The following is a 17,152-nucleotide window of genomic DNA, read 5'->3' as shown; positions in this document are numbered from 1 at the left end:
CGTCGGAAGACCGTCGAGATGCACGAGCATCCACTATTGGCATCACTATTTGAGATGCCCCTTTTTTACGAGGACGTCTCTTCCGCTTAGTCATGATTATCAGTGTCTCTGATTGGCTTGCCCTGTACATAGTCAGTGGAACCCTATCTCAGCCCAAAAACCATGGTGTAATAGATGGAACTCTAAGTTTTGAGCTGTAAAAATCTAAAGAGCTAAGGGGAGATGGGGAAAAAAGCTTCCAGAACAATAAGTAGCACTCCTCATCCACCTGAACTTGCAAAGTATAATTGTACATACGACCCTCCGCCATGGCAGCGCCCTCACCCTCGCCAGCGGGTGGATCCTTCAAAGACATGCGCAAGAACTTCCTGATCGCCCTGGGCATCAGTTTTGCCCTCTTACAGCTGCTGTTCCTGTGTAATATGTGCTACCTATATGGGACCCAGTATCGCGACAGCACCCGTTTCCACAGCATGAAGATGCTGTACGTCGACTACGACGGAGACGTGGTCGGCCAGTCGGTGGTCGATGCGTACGGCATACTGCGCAGTGACGAATTCCCTTCACTTGTACAATCACCCGCCAGCGAATATCCGACTCCAAAAGACGTCAAGACTGCTGTCTGTAAAGGCGACTATTGGGGCGCAGTGTATGCCCATCCCGGGGCCTCGGCGAACCTATCCGCTGCCTTGGCCACGGGCAATGGCAACCGAACTTCCTTAACGTACATCTGGAACGGAGCACGCTACCCGGCCTTTTCACAGAGTGCCATCTACGCCAGCATCATGAGTCTGGTACAAGTAACCAAGTCGGCCTACTACGCCCGCAACGCATCGAGCGTCCTCGCCACAGCACCCCTGTCGAAGAACCCAGGAAGCCTACAAGCCTTCCTCAACCCTATCCAAGCCACCGAAATCAACATCAAGGTCACCAATCAAGGCGGCCGAGTATTATACAACACCGTGTCAATGGTGATGCCGATCATCCAACAATTCTTCTTCATGATGGCCCTGAACGGCATCTCGGCGCAGTTCCACCTCTACACCAAGCTTGGCCCGAAACGCAACGGCCTCCTCCGCATGTGCGTCTCTCTCGCCTACACCTTCATCGGATCGCTATGCATGGCCGGATATATCTGGGCGTACAGAGAATCGTGGGACGTCAATAGCAATCAGTTCGTGCTCTCCTGGATGAGTATCTGGTTGTACATGCACATCAACTTCCTTATCGTCGACATCATCACCGCGTTTATCCCGATGCAATTCCTCCCCTTTTGCATCCTAACCTGGGCCATAATCAACGTCGCCAGTACGATCAGTCCCTTCGAACTGAGTCCCGGGTCTATCGCTGGGGATATGCCCTCCCCGCGCACGAGCTGTACCAGGTCCTCGTCCAGATCTGGAGCGACGGATGCGAGCACCAGCTGCATCGCGCCCTCCCGATCATGTTCTCGTGGTGGATCGCCTGTGTGGCTATCGTGCCCTTTGCCATGTGGCATCGCTGCAAAGCGGCCCTGGCTGCCGAGCAGGCTGCTACCAATGTCGCGACCGATAATAAGTCGACCGTTTCACTGCCGGAAAGTATCGACCGGCTCCACTCGCACCAGTCCAGTACGCGGGAGATCATCCGGCACAGTCGGAGGGAGACGGCTGAGTCTATCCGCTTGGAGCATATTGCGTATGGGCCCAGCTATCCCACTCCGGGCGTGAGGGGGGATGAGCCGTGAATGTTCACGTTAAATTGTGCAATATCTATTTTGTATATTATTGATAGATGGTGTTTCGGGAACATATATCCACACTCCATTGAGTGAATCGCATCTGCAGCAATTGGCATAGTTGAGACGATATGTACAGATACAGTAGACAGTTTTGGTCCTCTCTCGTCACGTCCCGCCTCAGTATAACGCCTCATCGGGTGTTTGCATGGCTGAACTCTGGGAACAAAAGCCATATGGTTGAAGATAGTGACTCCGGGGTTACAGCTCCCGGGGGGTCAGAAATTAGTGCCGGGGTCAGGACAGTTCCGACGCCCGTCTCCCCCGGAGCTGTAAGCCCAGTGACTCCGTACTCACTGAATTATGAGTATTAATGAATAATCCACTATCACAGCCCGACGGAGATATGGGCCGGTTGATACGGAAACGATCAGCATATCGGATCAAGATCGGACTATAGTCAGATATCTTCCGAGACTGACGCGGACTATGATGGACGACACACACTGAACGATGCTGTCAATATGTCGAGCCGGTGAATGACCACTGAAGTTAACATGTTCAAGTCCGTACCATGAGACTCACGTCACCATTGTTCGTCGTGACATCGGGTAAAACATCGTACTAGTCGGCTGCTAACTGGCTCAACCAAATGACAACGGATACACAGAAATTGACCGACATTGGATGTAACTTGAAAACAAACCATAGCAGAAAAGCATCGTACGATCGTCACAAGATGAGGATGAGTGCAGCTGACAGCGTTGTTCTCGAACATGGTGGACCCCTCAAGCCCCTTTTTCGACCAAAACCCGAACAACCTCCCAATGGCCGTTCTCCGAAGCACAACGAATAGGCGGATGTCCATCATTATCCACAGCATTTATATCCGCGCCCCGAGCCAACAGAAGCTCAACCACCTCAAGCTGGCCATTCTCGGCGGCAGAATGCAGCGGCGTACAGCCGTTCTCATCGGCCCCAGCTAAATCAGCACCATTATCAATCAGTAATCTCACAATCTCAATATGCCCACCGTAACATGCCAGATCTAGTGCGGTCCAGCCCCTACTATCAACAGCAGATACATTGGCCCCGTGGTCCAGAAGGAGCTGAACGAGCTCCGTATGGCCTTGATTAGAGGTCATATGCAACGGTGTGACCCCGGAGCCGTTCGCAACGTTCACACTGACCACTGCGCCTTGGTCAAGCAGTAGTCGGACAACATGTGCGTGTCCTTTATTAGACGCCAAGGCCAGCGGAGTCCACCCGTCATCTCCACTATAGTTGCCTCGGCCCCGTTCTCAAGAAGTAGTTTAACGATCTCCGCGTGTCCGTGGCTCGACGCGGAATGCAACGGCGTCCACTCATGCTCACATGAAACACCAACATCAGCACCTCGCTCGATCAGAAACCTCACAATCTCCTCATGGCCATGTACCGATGCCGTATTCAGCAATTCCCACACGCGAAAGTCCTCATTGCTGACCTTGAAATCACCCCCAAATAGCAGATTCAAGAGCGGCCGATAATCATCCTGCAAAATGGCCGTCCACACGTTATCAGCACCCCGAATACCGACATCCACGCCATCAGCAACCCCCAGCTTCGCTCCACTTTCAACCAGCAAATTAACCAACCCCAGACGGTAGGAATCATCCGCCGAGTTCGGCGGTAGCCACGCAGTCCTATTCGGGGGTCCCTCCTCTACTCCCGATGGGAGTCTAATCGCATTCAAGCTTGGGGGATGGGATCGCGAGCTCAGGTGGACTGTCGTTCGGCCGTTCTCGTCGGTAGATAGCCATAACGTTTCTTCGTTGATTGTTCTTTGTAGTGAGTTCTCTGGTTGGACTAGGGATGCGGTATTGTGGTTCTCCATGGTTCGTCGCTTGACTTGACAAAGTTTGGTGGGGAAAATCTGTTGAGAAAGATGGCACGTTATTATACCTACATGCATGCATGAACGAGAGGGGGATCGTCGTGTTTTGTAGCTCGATCTACTCCGTCGCATGTGTGCATGAATGTCGATCGCAATGTTTGGAACCAGATGCAAATACGAGGTTTTAGAGTTTGCTTTGTTTTGTATTTGCTTTCCTGCGTCTTCGGCGCAGATAGCTTGCATTAGACACCTTTTGTTGATTGACAGGGGGTATGCAGATCCGGCTGAATTCCGTTGGTTAATGTTAACTTATTATATTGGGTTCTCTAATTTCTAAGGTTGCTGGAATATGGGTACAATGTAGTACCCGGATATATATACTAGTAGCGGATCGTACCACGGGTATGCACCCACCGGTGCTGGCCGAGGTGTGAAGTAGTAAAATACATGCACAAATATAAAAGAGAGAATCATATAACGGAAGAGAGAAAGGTAAGAACTAATGAACAAGACGTATTATATTCAATTTTTCCTCGTATCTCGTGATAGGAGTGATTCCTTTGAAATGTAAGACAGACTGGAAATCAGTTTTGGGCATCATATTAAGACAAGCAGAGAAGGTGTTATTTCACTGCAACTTGTGTACATCCGATCCTCCAAGAATAGCCTTATCACCGATGCAGCTCGACGACGGGCCCTGTGTACACATGCCGAGCCCGGAAGACATAGTAGATCAACGCCAGGATAACCGTCCCGATCGTGCCGACCACACTGAAGTTCATCGTGGTTTTGTCGACGGACATCTGGGTGGGCCAGAAGCTGAAAAATACTACAATGGTCATGTAGATGACGGCGTAGCCATTGATCAAGGTACCGAAGATGCCTCGGACGTGGAAGGGCCCCCACATCAGCTTCGCGCCCGGTACGTTGACCAGCACGTCCTCCCCGTCGTTGTACAGAGAAATCTGGCCGGTGCAACGACGGTAGAGGAGAAGCGAGGCGACGATCAGGTAGGAAAGATAAATGCCGGAGACCGCCATGGAGATGATACCGTTCAGGGCAACATCAGATCCAATGTTGACGAGTCCCAGCAGACATGCGACGGTCATGGTGAGCAGAATGGAATAGGTCGGAGTGTATGTCCTCGACGAAACCTAATCAGAGAAAAGGTCAGCGGGGGTGGATCATCGAGGCGACTGATTTGTCGGCATCAAACATACCTTGCTCCACAAGCGCCAACCGGGCACCGCGCGATCTCTGGCGAACGACCAAAACTGTCGCGAGGTGGCCGCCAGCATACCAATGACTGAGCAGACGGCAATGATGAGCAGGACCGAACTCATGCCAAGCGCCCCCGGAACGGAGTCAGTGGCCTGGTAGAAGATTTCAATGAAGGGATACCCGGTGGGCGTATTGAGGGCCTTGTCGATGTCCCCCATGCAGAAAAGAGTGGCGATCAGCATGGTAAACCCAAGGGTGCCGTTGATCAGAACACTGAGAAGAACCGCGCGAGGGATCGCGACCGTGGCATTTGCGACTTCTTCAGCCATCTGCCATCGTTAGCCTTCCTATTTCCACTCCAAAACACTCAAGGACATACGTGGACCGCTGCATCACCACCCGCGAAAGCAAAAACACACCCAGTCATTCCGACGAAAAACGCTAGCCCGTCCGTGGGAAAACCGCCGCTGTTTACGAACTCCTTGAAGACCTCGTTTTTTGACTTGTGGTCGGCCATGTACGTCAACGGGATCAGGATCGCAAAATATCCCAGGATATGAACGACCAGGACAAGGGTCTCAAATCTAGGAAGCAACTTTCCGCCGACGATGTTGATTGCCAGGGCTAAACAAATCGCTGCCCACATGATCAGGGTGCCTTGCCATGGCTTGGGATCATAGTGTTCGTGCGCAAGGGTCACGACGCCCTGAATTTCCGTCCCAGCCAAGAAGCTGGCACTGGTAAAAGCAGACATCCAGCCAATGGTGGTGACCCAACCTGTGTAAATTGACAATTAGCCTTTGTGAGTGTTATCGACGCAGAAAGGATGGGACACTTACCGGTGATGTAACTCAGACATTTCATGACCCTCGGTGGGGAAAGCATCGCGCACCAGTGGTATTGCCCTCCGGACGTTGGTGCCCTAGAAATCATCAGCGCCTTAGTCCCTGACGCAATTGACCTCAAGTGAAATTGACTCACATCGAAGCCAGCTCCGAAAGCACTGTGAAGGAACATGCTGTTCCCGTCCACGCGAAGATGAACGAGTAGACCGCGCCCGCTGGACCTCCACTGATATCATCTTAGTATATCGCGCTCAATAGCAACGGACCGGGGAAAGAAGGAGGTGCGAACTTTTGCAGAGGGATGAGGAAGGTACTAGAGTGCGCGCGTTAGTATTCACCATCCGTTGTGCAGGAGACATGAGACTTACCCAAAAAGACCCTCCCAGGTGGCGAGAATGGTACAGCTGAAGCCGAGACTCGACAAGATCCCGAAGTTTCTCTAGCGATCGGAGGCGATCGTTAGTATACTTTCCACAGCATATTTGCCTTTCCGAAGTTGCAGACACACCTTCAGAACCGGTTTCTTTCCCAGGCGCGCGAGCTCAGCATTGTCGCGATCCTTTGTCGAATAGCCACCCGAGATGCGGACCTCGTTATTGGCGGATACTTGGTTTTTCAATTCATACGATGCCATTGTGACTGGGTTTCACCATGAGACGAATCTACCAAAGGATCGGATGAATCGGGTTAGTCCATGTGATAGAGCAATTGATCCGTGCATGAGCGATTGCGATTGGGTTGAATGATAGACCTCGGACATATAACAGATGGATATTAAGGCACGAAGGAAGTGTTTGGGACAGGTCACTTACCACGGTGGACAGGACGAACAGGAGGAGAAGATTCGGGTTTTTTCATGGGAGAGATGTTGCGGCCATGATTTATTCTCCCTCGCAACACAATCAGGGTGACATTCACTGTTAGGGGGGATTAATTTGGGGGTGGACTTGGAATGTCGCAGGTTACTCGGACCTTATGCTGCAAGGCCACTAGTGTGCGCCGGTGTGGAAAATTCTGATTCCCAGGCCAGGATTAAGATGAATGAGTTGATAATCATCCTTGCGAGGGCCAACGGCCAGACCACGTTCACTGGCCAGAATCCCTGTCACGCTAAACAACCAATTTCAATCCCTGTCCGGCACGAGGGGTCGAGACATTTTCTCGGATCAAACGTGCCATTCGATCCAAAAAAAAGAAAAAAGAAAACATGCCGTACTTTGTTGGTGGTTGAATTTGGATCTACTGGTAATCTGAAAGAAGATGCATCTTGCCGCCATCCAGACACACAGTCCATAGAAAAATAAGGCTCGATAAGCCTTTCGGGTCACGGGCAGAGATTACCTAAAGTTCAGCCCGAACCCCATTTCACGCCATTCGTCTTGGCCCGTTCCTCCAATGTAACCAACCTTAACGCACGCTCCGAGTTGCCCCGTGGTAAAGCAGTCGGGAGTGCCCGCCGTGGGTCGAATTAATTGAGGGTGACATCCGTTCAGGAACTCGGCAGTGGCAGCTCACGCGACGGCGAAACCATCCCCAACCCATCAAACTCTATCACTTTCTTACTCAGAAGCCAATATCGACACAACCACCTAATCACCGAATGTCTGCCGTCAAATATCACCCCTGCTGCACACTGTTGCCTAGCAATCAATGATATGACCCCAAAATCTCACCGACCCCATAATGCTTTTTTCTCGGCGGACGGGGGAAGTGAAGGATTATGCGCCTGAGGGCAATCACACTGTGGCGGATGCGCAAAACCACAGATACAAGTAATCCGGAGACGCTCACCCTCCCACAGTACTAGTAATCACCCCTCGGTCAATGTGATCCACCCGCCCTTGACGACACTTTTGAGGTCTCCAGATCGTCTGGAATCGCATCCATGGGTCGCTTTCTCCATGATCCAGATCGCAGAGCCCCCATTCTCAATGTAGTCAACTGGTTCCTTCTCGTGGTCGCCGTCCTGAGCGTCCTCACAAGGCTGGGAACGAAACTATGGATGTTCCATCGCTTCACCAGCGACGATTATTTGATTATGGTATCGCTGGTACGTCTGACGGACTTGCCGTTGACCAGTCACGGCATCGAGCTAACATATTCTTGCTGCGTGAGATAGCTATTCGCCATGGGAGGATCGATCAGTATGTCCATCGCCGTACACAACGGCTATGGCGATCACGTCGGGGACATTGATGCTTTGCATTGGGAAGCAATTCAGAAGGTGTGCTTTAGACCAGAATCGGTTGCAGTCGCTAGCGAACGGAGGAAGAGCCAGAACTGATTGGATCTTGTCTGTCAAACAGGCACAATACGCAGGATTCTTGGTGTTTACTCTGAGTCTCTATTTTTCGAAACTATCGTTGTCTGTGTTTATCCGGAACCTGACACCGGTATCGAGAGACCATTTTCATGCCACCATATTGCAAGTTCTCTTGACCGTCTGGGCGGTTGTCGCGCTCTTTGGCAGCGCCTTTCAGTGCCAAGCCTCGCGACCCTGGGATACTAGCGGCTCATGCATTGATCTTGTATACCTCCCCGACATGGCACGCCAGTCGAGACACCTACTGACGCTGGTGGATAGAACGCGTGGCAGTACTACTTCTGCGCCTCCAACATCGTGACCGATATCTTCATCATCGTCCAGGCGCTGGTGTTGATCAGTCGTATCCAAGCGTCGGTCAAGAAAAAGATAGTGTTTGCCACGATCTTCCTGTCCCGTATTCTGTGAGTGACTCCGTTTCCAGAATAGTGACAATTGGGCACCATTGCTAATCCTGCCCGTCTGTCGAAAGGGTCATTCTCCCATCCATTGCCCAGCTCGTCTTGATCCACGACGTCGCCAACTCCCCCGATCGAAGCTTTGACGACTACGGGGTGGCCATTGCCGTCGAGACGGTCCAGTGCGCGAGTATCGTCACCGCCTGCTGGGGTCAGCTGAAACCGTTCCTGAATCAGCTCAAGTCAAACGGCCTGCGCATCCAGGGTGTGGAGTATCAGCACACGTCCGCCAAAGCGTCCAACCCCCGGTCCGAGGGCCAGGACGATCAGTCGCGGCACACGGATCCCACTCACTCACACTCGCACAGCCATCATGAGCTCGTCCCCATCGGATCTGGCCAGGGGAACATGACCACAATCTCAGCGTCGCGCGCATGGGATGCTGATAGTCAGTCGAGTCAAGCAGGAATGATCCGGGAGACTCGGACGTGGAACGTCAGTGCGGCGCGGCGCAGCGAGCGGAGTGATAGTTTGTGATATCATGGCTGGTCTGTCATATCCTTCGTAGTGATGGTTACACACAAAGAACTACTAATGTTAACGTGTTTATGAATTGAATCGCTTAAAACGCGCCGACAACATACTCTCCCACAGTAGTTGCATCTCGGTTCATCACATACCCCCTGGATAGTATTCCGAGACTTGTAGTATACATGTATCCCACCCAATTGCGAAGAGTGTATCATGGCTTTTCATAGAAGCACTAACAGATAGCCATTACCGACCAATGAATATTAAAGAAATATAAGTATAGAAGAAGTATAAAGGAAAGGAACGTTTCCAAATCAGCATTTATACCCAGCAAACGACGGCCATCAGGTTCTACGCGGTTCAGGCGATTGCATCCGCGGAGGGCAGACCTCATGAGCCAGCGTAACATTCGTCGTCACCACGATTCCATGTTCAGGACTGTCGCCAGGCTTATGTGGCATAGCTTCAATAATATGCTCCTGGCTTTCACCGGTTGAATCCCGTCTTCGGCCAACCCAGGCCCTGGAGGACATCTCGTACGGATGAGCCTCGCTTGTAGAATTGAGCGTGTTGAACTCTCGGCTTTGATGGGAGGCGAATCCCGACATCCGTGATTTGTGGGTCGAGGCATAGTTGTTGCCGTTGTTATTCGAGGACCCGTACGACTTGAACCATCCGATTCGCGTAAAGAGTGGCTTGATTCCTGGTGCGCAGACGATGAATGCTGATACGAATCCCTCACGCGACGCCCAGCCGAGTGCGGTGGAAAGGTGATTGATGTCTCGGACGGAGAGATAGGCACGAAGAACAGCGCAGATCATGACGAAGATACCGGAGGAGAATAGAGCGACGAGAACAATCTTTTGGGAGAGGGGGATTTGGGCATGCAGAATGAGTGGGATCGGGACACACATGATTGCCAGATCATTCCTACAAAGAAGGGATTAATCATTTCTTGTTTGTGAGGAATGAGGATGTCCAGGGGGAGGATAACAACATACACAACACTGATAGCCTCGATGAGGATATAGTTCAATGGGCGTAATGTACATTTGTCTATTGGATTATAATAAGCCGGACGCAATGCTTGATTCCGTGTAAGCAGGCTAACTTACCTCCAGCATATGGTTTAACCTGCCAGTTCTTGTGTATCGGCATGCAGTCGAACAGGTGAAAGAAAATTGATATGAGAAACGTGCCGACTGTAATGATCCCCACTATCCTTGTCAATCGATGTTGCGCAAGTCCCATCCTAGTGTTGTAAGCATTATCACTTAGTTGAGGCTATTCCACAGTGCAACATACGTGAGCCGGTTGTAGAGAAAGACAAGCACGCCCTTGAAGGCCCACACCATGCAGATGTAGGTAACCCAGGCAATGAATGCACATACTGATCCTTTTCTGATATCCGACACCTTCTCGTCCGGAATCAACTCCGCTGTCTTCTCGTTAAGGCCGATATTAGACCATGTGAATACCTCTCTACGGCCCTCTCCAAGGAAATGACCCAGCGGACATCAATTGGTATCGTTGAGTCCCTGTATGTATCACTAACACCCTGTATCTCTTCGACTTAAGCATTACTAATTAACAGAATAAAAGCTTCCTCGAATTCCTTCCTGGCATCCAGAAAGTTCCCGAGTACCTCCAAGTCATCGGATACAAGAATCCCGATGACCCCTTATTTGCTCCGCTTCAATTCGCGCACAACTTCCAGCAGGATAGCTTTGCCTGGCTCTGCGAGAAACCCGCCGCCCTCACCCGTGTCAATGCCTTCATGGAAGGGCAGCGTGCTGATCGTCCTCACTGGGCGGACTGGTTTCCTATCCCCGATTGGATCCTAGCTAGTGCTCACAAAGACTCAGATGGACCCCTCCTAGTCGATATCGGGGGTGGTCGCGGACATGACTTGCTCGGCTTCAAGCAACGGTTCCCTGACGCACCCGGTAAGTTGATACTAGAGGAGCTGCCCGTGGTGATTGAGGAGGCACGGTCAGCACTCGATCTTGAGGGCAACGGCATTGACGCTGTTGGATATGATTTCTTCGCTCAAGAACAGCCGATCAAAGGTAAATGTGTGCCCATTCCCAAATACCATGTGGTCACTGACGAAAGTCGATGAAAGGTGCCCGTGTCTACTATTTCCGAAACATCTTCCACGACTGGACGGACGATAAGGCACGTCTCATCATCAAGAATCTCGCTCCTGCCATGGAACGCGGCTACTCAAAGGTGCTTCTGGAGGAGTATATTATCCCGGATGAGAACGCGCGAGCACTCGAGGCAATGACCGATCTTGCAGTTATGGTATTCTGCTCCGGACTGGAGCGCACGCGCCAGCGATTCACAAACTTATTGGAGTCCGCCGGTCTGAAAGTGACTAAGTTCTGGGCCCGTGAGGGAGATGGACAAGGAATTATTGAGGCGGAGTTGGCCTAGACATGTAGTATTGCTCTCCCACTGACATGTTCATGGCAGTTGGTAGAGACCGAGGCCGCAACTAGTGTGTCTAGCTAGTTACGATGAGATGCATTTATCTTAATTGACGTGGCATTTGATTATCCCCGTACCGTTGTTGGAAAATCTAGCTGTACTGGATATTTGACAAAGAGCGCCACCTCTGGCGCGCCGGCGTCACACACCACTCACTAGGTGCATGGGCCCAGAATAAACATCCCTGTTGATTATGCACGTTTAATTCCTCACTGCTGTCAATGACCCACCAGACCCCGGCAAAGGGTCTGCAGCCTTGGGACTTGCTTTTTCTGTCGCAATTCTCGTCTGTTACATCCGGAACTGCGATATTAAAGGTGCCAACCCAAGGCCTGTTTCACACTCATGGTGGATCGGGAACTATTTCAGGGCGCAAGGTGACATGAGACAGTCGTTTCTACAAAGCAGACGCCAGTCGTCCTTGATGCAGGTCTGCGACTAACTGCAGCTTTGACCTTTTATCGGCTAGCCCGGGTTCGGCCATGCAGCATCAAATCCAGTATCAAACCCGGATGACCACGTTTCGTCGATAAACGGCCATTGCATCATTTCCGTCTCGAGCTCATGTGGATCCAGCATGACCTGGTCGTTAAAGGTGATGCTCGCATGGGCTGGACAACCTGTTGGTCCATGATTCTGCGGCACCGCAGCATCCCTCCCTGATACATCTCGCCTACGCGTTATAGATACGTCATGGCGCGGGCGTGAACAGCGAATATCACCATACTCGTCTAGTGTGCTGGCTAGAGTAAGGTGGCCCGGGCGGTCGCCGGAAACTGTGTGCTCGTGGTTACTCTTTGCAGTTTCGTAAAATTTGTTGGCCTCTTGCACAGTCCGCCACTATTAACGGTCAGTTTATTAAGGATACGAGAGAGCTGACATAGATATACCCAGCTATGGCCAACTGGCCAGAAGTCACAAAGTCTTTCCAGATATGCGAAGTTCCCTCTTTTCTCTCGCTCAGCCCGTTCTTGACCCCCTGGGTAACCTCGTGGCGACACAGTGCCATACATATTGATATGAGCGGCAACAAAGACACTAAATCCTGCGTATGGAGTAATTACTGACGCACCGGAGGCTTCGAGGGCGGACAGGATGCCACCTATGTTCTGGGCCGCTTCAAACAGCTCTTCAATCGCGGCCTCGCACCAGGTGGATTCTTCCAAGTTTGTTGCGACTCGCGGATCATGATTCGGGCCATGCAGAAGTTTCAAGCTCGATAGCACCCGGTCGCGATGAAGAAAGAGGATGCTAGACGACTCAGTTAGCCTCTTTATCAGGGGTCGGATTATTGAATAATCAGGCGTGCCTCATGAAATAAACCAGGTTGATGTAGGCGAAAAGCTCCCCGTACCCCAGAGCCACATGAGCTTGGGCACTGGTAGTTGGATACCGGACTGTCACATCCTGCAGGGATCGCCATTCATCCAGTTCCTCCTTAAGACTTTCCCACGTTTTCTGCGGCGATAGCGCGGTATTCAACGATGATGATGTCCGGCCACGACGGCTTTCGTTCGCAAACCGCAGGATACGCACAAAGATGTCAAAACCGCGCGTGACGATCGTTAAGCCATGATCGATGGTCATGGCAGCGGAAAGAGGGGAGTCTCGGGTGAGATTAGCAGGCATCAGCCGACGAGATGCTCGTCGACCAAAGTTGAAATCATGGTCGCCAATGGGCAGTGGTACCGATATCTGGCGAAAAGATAGGGCGAAGTGTTGACGGGCACCCGAGCTCAACTCGCAGTCTTGGGCGAAGCAGCACCAGTACGTGCGGACCAGCTGTTCGTATTGAATCTGGGAGGAATGAAACTCATCTGGATTGTGTTCCATGCTGTCGTCTGCAGTCTTCAGGAGCGATTGAATCATGTATGTGGCCATTCCTTCTCATGTGTGTGAGCAGTCTTCAACACAACTGAATGTGTAAGTTATATACTACCTACCGCTGTACATCCACGCCTTATAAGGGCGGCCTGACCCCCATTCGTATAATGAGACTATCACCAAAGACTGTGCCAAGTAAAGAGAAGGACCTTCAAAGGCCCGATGAGCTAACTGCACCCGCGCATACTCGGCGTATACCTCTCCAGGTTGCAACTGATGCCCCGGCAGGAATCGTGCACATAGGGCGAGCAATGAAGCCACGAATACTGAATCCACCGACGAGGGATTGGTGGAGATTTCAGCAATCAGAGACGGATAATGAAGGAAGTTGGCTACAGGAAACTTTTTGCGATAGATATCACAGGCACTGATGAGAACGGACGAGGGGATTGAAGCAATGGGGTTGGAAGATGTGGCAACTGGGCACCACTGCCTGCCATTGCTTCCGTTCACCGGGCAGCTTTCTGCTCCCGATCTAGATGTTGGTCTTGCCTTTGACTGAACACGCAATGAATCTCGTCTAGGGCGCAATGGTGACGACCGCGGGTCTGTGAGTACACAGGACTGTCGATTGAGGCGTTGACACCGCCGGCAGGGAGGGTGACCGTCATGGACACACTTGACCTTTGATTGCCTGCAAGATGGTTACTAATTTACTCAATTGGGGGGGTGTTATCTTATCACAACTGACCGACAAGCATCACAGGATATCGACAGACGCATTATCGGAGTATCTCATTGGCATTCTGTAGATCTGTCGGGAGTATTTGATAGGTAGCGTGGGTTTCTGTGTCGGGAATGTCGGGAAAGATGAGTAATCCCACAATCCCCATTAGTCACGTCGGCCCTGAATCCCGATCAAGCACACCGAAGCATCCGGCAAAATAATTTGAACACGCTCCGAGTTTCACCCTTAAATCGCGTGATAATTCGCAAGGCCGTAGTTTCAATCACAATGCCTCGATGAATAACGATTTTTTTTTGAATCTTAAAATTCATACAGAATATAAGCCACGGTCTCACTATATAGTAGTTTTTCTTTCATCAGAAAAATCCATTTCGGTATATATATTGACCCTGCAGCATCCAAGCCGAAACCCCCTTTCCACGGTCGCAAGTTCATGGTTCGAGGTCTGAAGGACCGCCTTCCCCTTCGGTCCGAACCTCACAAGTCAGGTGACTTGGGAAGAGGTTTCGCTGCATACGTTTCTATAGTAAGAATGCCATAAGTCATTTCACTCACAATATTTGGTTTATGAGACGACCAAGAAGAAACCCTTTGTCCGGTGTCATATGATCTGGCGCGCAATATAGATGGACGAGGTGCAGAAAACCACCTTCTACCTGAGTAGCAAAATTATATATATCCTAGCCGAATCATACATAATCCTCAAGTTTTGCCATTATTCCTTGCACTGATATGTGGAGTCCATGATTGCAGATGAAGATCCATTTTGATGAAGCATTGAACATATTTCAACCAGTCAAACATCTCACGCAAGTTCAAGAACAGGATACCATATGGCTGACGGAAGATGATCAACATGCGACTCTGGGCTCATAGGTGGTTAATCTATAGCTTCCTTTCTTGGACTCAAACGAACAATTGACTCGGCAGAAGGATTTACCGATCATGGCGCTACTATGCCCTGTGTATTAGATTAAGTACCTAATTGGGGTTCACTTTTCCGGGCTCCCGCGCTAGGTCGAAGATGCTATGATTCCTACTGGTATACTACCCCGGGATAATGAATCCGTAGGGAGCATTCTCCGCCAAGGAGGTAGCAGCCCGTGTCATTTTTAGCGGCGGATTAGCTGCATATCCGAAGAGGCGCCGGCCAATGCTGGAGGTAGATAAGATATTGACTGTCGTTAGATTGGTGGAAGGATTGGGGCCTGAGATATTCGCTTGCGCCAACTCACCATCTCGGCTGTGTCTAGCACGATTCATGATCTAGTAGCTGCGTTGATCGTAGTCTCAAATCCATAGGAACCTTTAGGCCTCCAAGTCCTGACGACGTAACTTGCTCATGTTAACACTCCCCTTTTGCCGAGACGTTCAGGCCCGCTTGGCAAGCGTAACAAATGCTGAGAAGAAGAATGATATCGATAAGTATAGTTAGGACCTGGGGACTGATCTGGCAATACAAATGCTGAACTTCAGTCTTTCCTTGTATTCTATTTGTCTGGTAGATATTCCCCGCGTAATTCCCTTGCTACTATGCAACTGAAAAACTATATATCTCTAGTTCTTCACTCCGAAGATAACGCGGCTAACTTTTCGTTTACTTGGTTTATTTCCACTCTTATCTAGTTCTAAGGAATAGCCCTTTCACACCTCTAGGATCTGTTATAATCCTCAAAGCCGGAGGAAAATACTATAATACAATTATATAATCCTTCAGTAATAGTGGCAGCTCATACACACCAAATTCAGTCATGAAGAAATTAGTCATATTAAAATCTATATCGCTCAAATGCGCTCCCAACAAGAAAATGCAGCATCAAGAAAAGAGAACATGCAAAACTCGCTCAAAGAAATGCCATGCCATCATACCGTCGTCCACTGCTGAACCCACGCATTCAACTTATCCACCTCCAACGCTCCGTCGCCCAAGAGGTAACAAACCTCATCACAGCCTGCTCCCCATCCAACGGATCCCAGGTATAAAACCGGAACCGCTCTTGCAGCTGTCGCACCAACGCCGTGGGCAAAGTGACAAATACCTGATTTGTTTCAGTCGGCGCAGCCAACGGATAGCCCAGTTTTTCAAAGTTGGCCGAGATGCGCTGCGCCATGGTGTTGGCATGGGTCGCCAGATCAAAGTAGAGGTTCTCCCGGAACAGCTCTGCAAATTGGACGCCCATGATGCGCGCCTTGGCCAGCAAGGCTCCGCGTTGTTTCAAGTGGAAAACGAAGCCCTCGGCAAGATGGGAGCGCACGACAATTGCCTCTCCCAGGAGGGCGCCCATCTTAGTACCGCCGATCCAAAAAATGTCGAGGAGGTCGACCAGATCTCGGAGGGTTACGTCGTTGGACGGTGCGCTGAGCGCGACGCCGAGGCGGGCGCCGTCCATAAGCAGTAATAGCTTCCACTGCTTGCACACGGCCGACAGTTCTTGGAGTTCGCGTTTGGTATAGACGGTTCCCAGCTCGGTGGCGTTGGAGATATACACCAAACGTGGCTTAGCATTGTGAGGGCACCATTGGTGCTGGCGCACTACATGGTCTAGATTGTCGGGGGTCATTTTGCCTCGAACGCCCGGCACGAGGATGGTCTTGTGGCCGGTGGCTTCAATGGCACCGGCCTCTTTGTCGACGATGTGGCCCGAGTCTACCGTTAATACTGCCTCGTAGGGCCGTAGACAGCTGGCGATACTGATCAGGTTGGCGGAGGTGCCGCTGGGCACGAAGTGGATGTCTACCTCATCTTCGGTAGCTTGTAGACGAGACCGGATTAACCGGCGAGCTTCATTGCTGTATTCATCATTGCCATAGGAAAGTTGTTGGGTGGAATTTGAGCGCAGAAGCGCTTCAAGTAATTGTGGGTGAGCTCCTTCGCTGTAGTCGTCGGTGAAGCTATACTGAGGCAGAACCTCGGTCTCTGGACAGGAGGCAGGCATTTTTCTAGAACAACCACGGAATGTTAAAGTCAATTCATATAGACAAGGGAGGTTTCAACCACAGCAGATGATTGGGGATGCATTTATAGAAATGAAAAATATCCCACGGTCGGGAATGAGTCAACCCTAACAATGGTTGATATTTTGGACTTTGATAGCGGAAGCTCCACTCTATTCCCGACGTCGGGAATAACAAGCAGATTCCCGTTCTCATTATGTCACAATGAACCAAAGTTTTCA

General features: G+C 50.8%; 7 protein-coding genes across 7 annotated transcripts; 3 read left to right on the top strand and 4 right to left on the bottom strand.

Moving 5' to 3' along the window:
• Positions 1-308: 308 nt before the first annotated feature.
• Positions 309-1,726, top strand: ANOM_000971 (SNG1 family protein; the record flags this gene model as incomplete). The annotated part of the gene is made up of 2 exons (XM_015546229.1): positions 309-1,229; positions 1,310-1,726. 2 exons carry the CDS (start codon positions 309-311, stop codon positions 1,724-1,726), a joined length of 1,338 nt encoding a protein of 445 aa, XP_015411825.1.
• A 779-nt stretch (positions 1,727-2,505) lies between these two features.
• ANOM_000970 (ankyrin repeat domain-containing protein) lies at positions 2,506-3,593 on the bottom strand (the record flags this gene model as incomplete). The annotated part of the gene is made up of 2 exons (XM_015546228.1): positions 2,506-2,915; positions 2,984-3,593. 2 exons carry the CDS (start codon positions 3,591-3,593, stop codon positions 2,506-2,508), a joined length of 1,020 nt encoding a protein of 339 aa, XP_015411826.1.
• Positions 3,594-4,122: 529 nt separating this feature from the next.
• Positions 4,123-6,565, bottom strand: ANOM_000969 (putative GABA permease). Its single transcript, XM_015546227.1, has 9 exons — positions 6,472-6,565; positions 6,168-6,321; positions 6,028-6,098; positions 5,949-5,972; positions 5,796-5,885; positions 5,654-5,736; positions 5,194-5,591; positions 4,814-5,143; positions 4,123-4,747 (listed from the first exon to the last, which is right to left on the bottom strand). Exons 2-9 carry the CDS (start codon positions 6,291-6,293, stop codon positions 4,265-4,267), a joined length of 1,605 nt encoding a protein of 534 aa, XP_015411780.1. The 5' UTR covers positions 6,294-6,321; positions 6,472-6,565; the 3' UTR covers positions 4,123-4,264.
• A 979-nt stretch (positions 6,566-7,544) lies between these two features.
• ANOM_000968 (uncharacterized protein) lies at positions 7,545-8,917 on the top strand (the record flags this gene model as incomplete). Its single annotated transcript, XM_015546226.1, has 5 exons — positions 7,545-7,709; positions 7,779-7,883; positions 7,966-8,187; positions 8,244-8,386; positions 8,455-8,917. The coding sequence occupies 5 exons, from the start codon at positions 7,545-7,547 to the stop codon at positions 8,915-8,917; spliced, it is 1,098 nt and encodes a 365-aa protein (XP_015411779.1).
• A 338-nt stretch (positions 8,918-9,255) lies between these two features.
• Positions 9,256-10,392, bottom strand: ANOM_000967 (uncharacterized protein; the record flags this gene model as incomplete). Its single annotated transcript, XM_015546225.1, has 4 exons — positions 9,256-9,841; positions 9,913-9,967; positions 10,027-10,163; positions 10,217-10,392. Coding segments are annotated over 4 exons (906 nt in total), but the record flags the coding sequence as incomplete, so codon positions are not given.
• A 21-nt stretch (positions 10,393-10,413) lies between these two features.
• Positions 10,414-11,350, top strand: ANOM_000966 (O-methyltransferase; the record flags this gene model as incomplete). The annotated part of the gene is made up of 3 exons (XM_015546224.1): positions 10,414-10,451; positions 10,514-10,980; positions 11,037-11,350. The coding sequence occupies 3 exons, from the start codon at positions 10,414-10,416 to the stop codon at positions 11,348-11,350; spliced, it is 819 nt and encodes a 272-aa protein (XP_015411783.1).
• Positions 11,351-11,869: 519 nt separating this feature from the next.
• Positions 11,870-16,912, bottom strand: ANOM_000965 (uncharacterized protein; the record flags this gene model as incomplete). Its single annotated transcript, XM_015546223.1, has 5 exons — positions 11,870-12,244; positions 12,295-12,655; positions 12,759-13,287; positions 13,348-13,763; positions 15,918-16,912. 5 exons carry the CDS (start codon positions 16,910-16,912, stop codon positions 11,870-11,872), a joined length of 2,676 nt encoding a protein of 891 aa, XP_015411782.1.
• Positions 16,913-17,152: the final 240 nt, after the last annotated feature.

This window comes from Aspergillus nomiae, assembly GCF_001204775.2.
Source record: "Aspergillus nomiae NRRL 13137 chromosome Unknown contig00008, whole genome shotgun sequence".
NCBI classification, from domain to species: Eukaryota; Fungi; Ascomycota; class Eurotiomycetes; order Eurotiales; family Aspergillaceae; genus Aspergillus; species Aspergillus nomiae.
This window is presented reverse-complemented; position numbering and strand designations above follow the sequence as displayed.

Bases quoted from the DNA above. Each gene is read 5' to 3' on its own strand.
- ANOM_000969 (XM_015546227.1), bottom strand. From the start codon at position 6,293: ATGGCATCGTATGAATTGAAAAACCAAGTATCCGCCAATAACGAGGTC. The intron at 5,973-6,027 runs GTAAGTCTCATG...CGCGCACTCTAG, and splicing joins ACCTGGGAGGGTCTTTTTGG to TACCTTCCTCATCCCTCTGC. The intron at 5,737-5,795 runs GTGAGTCAATTT...GATGATTTCTAG, and splicing joins CTTTCGGAGCTGGCTTCGAT to GGCACCAACGTCCGGAGGGC.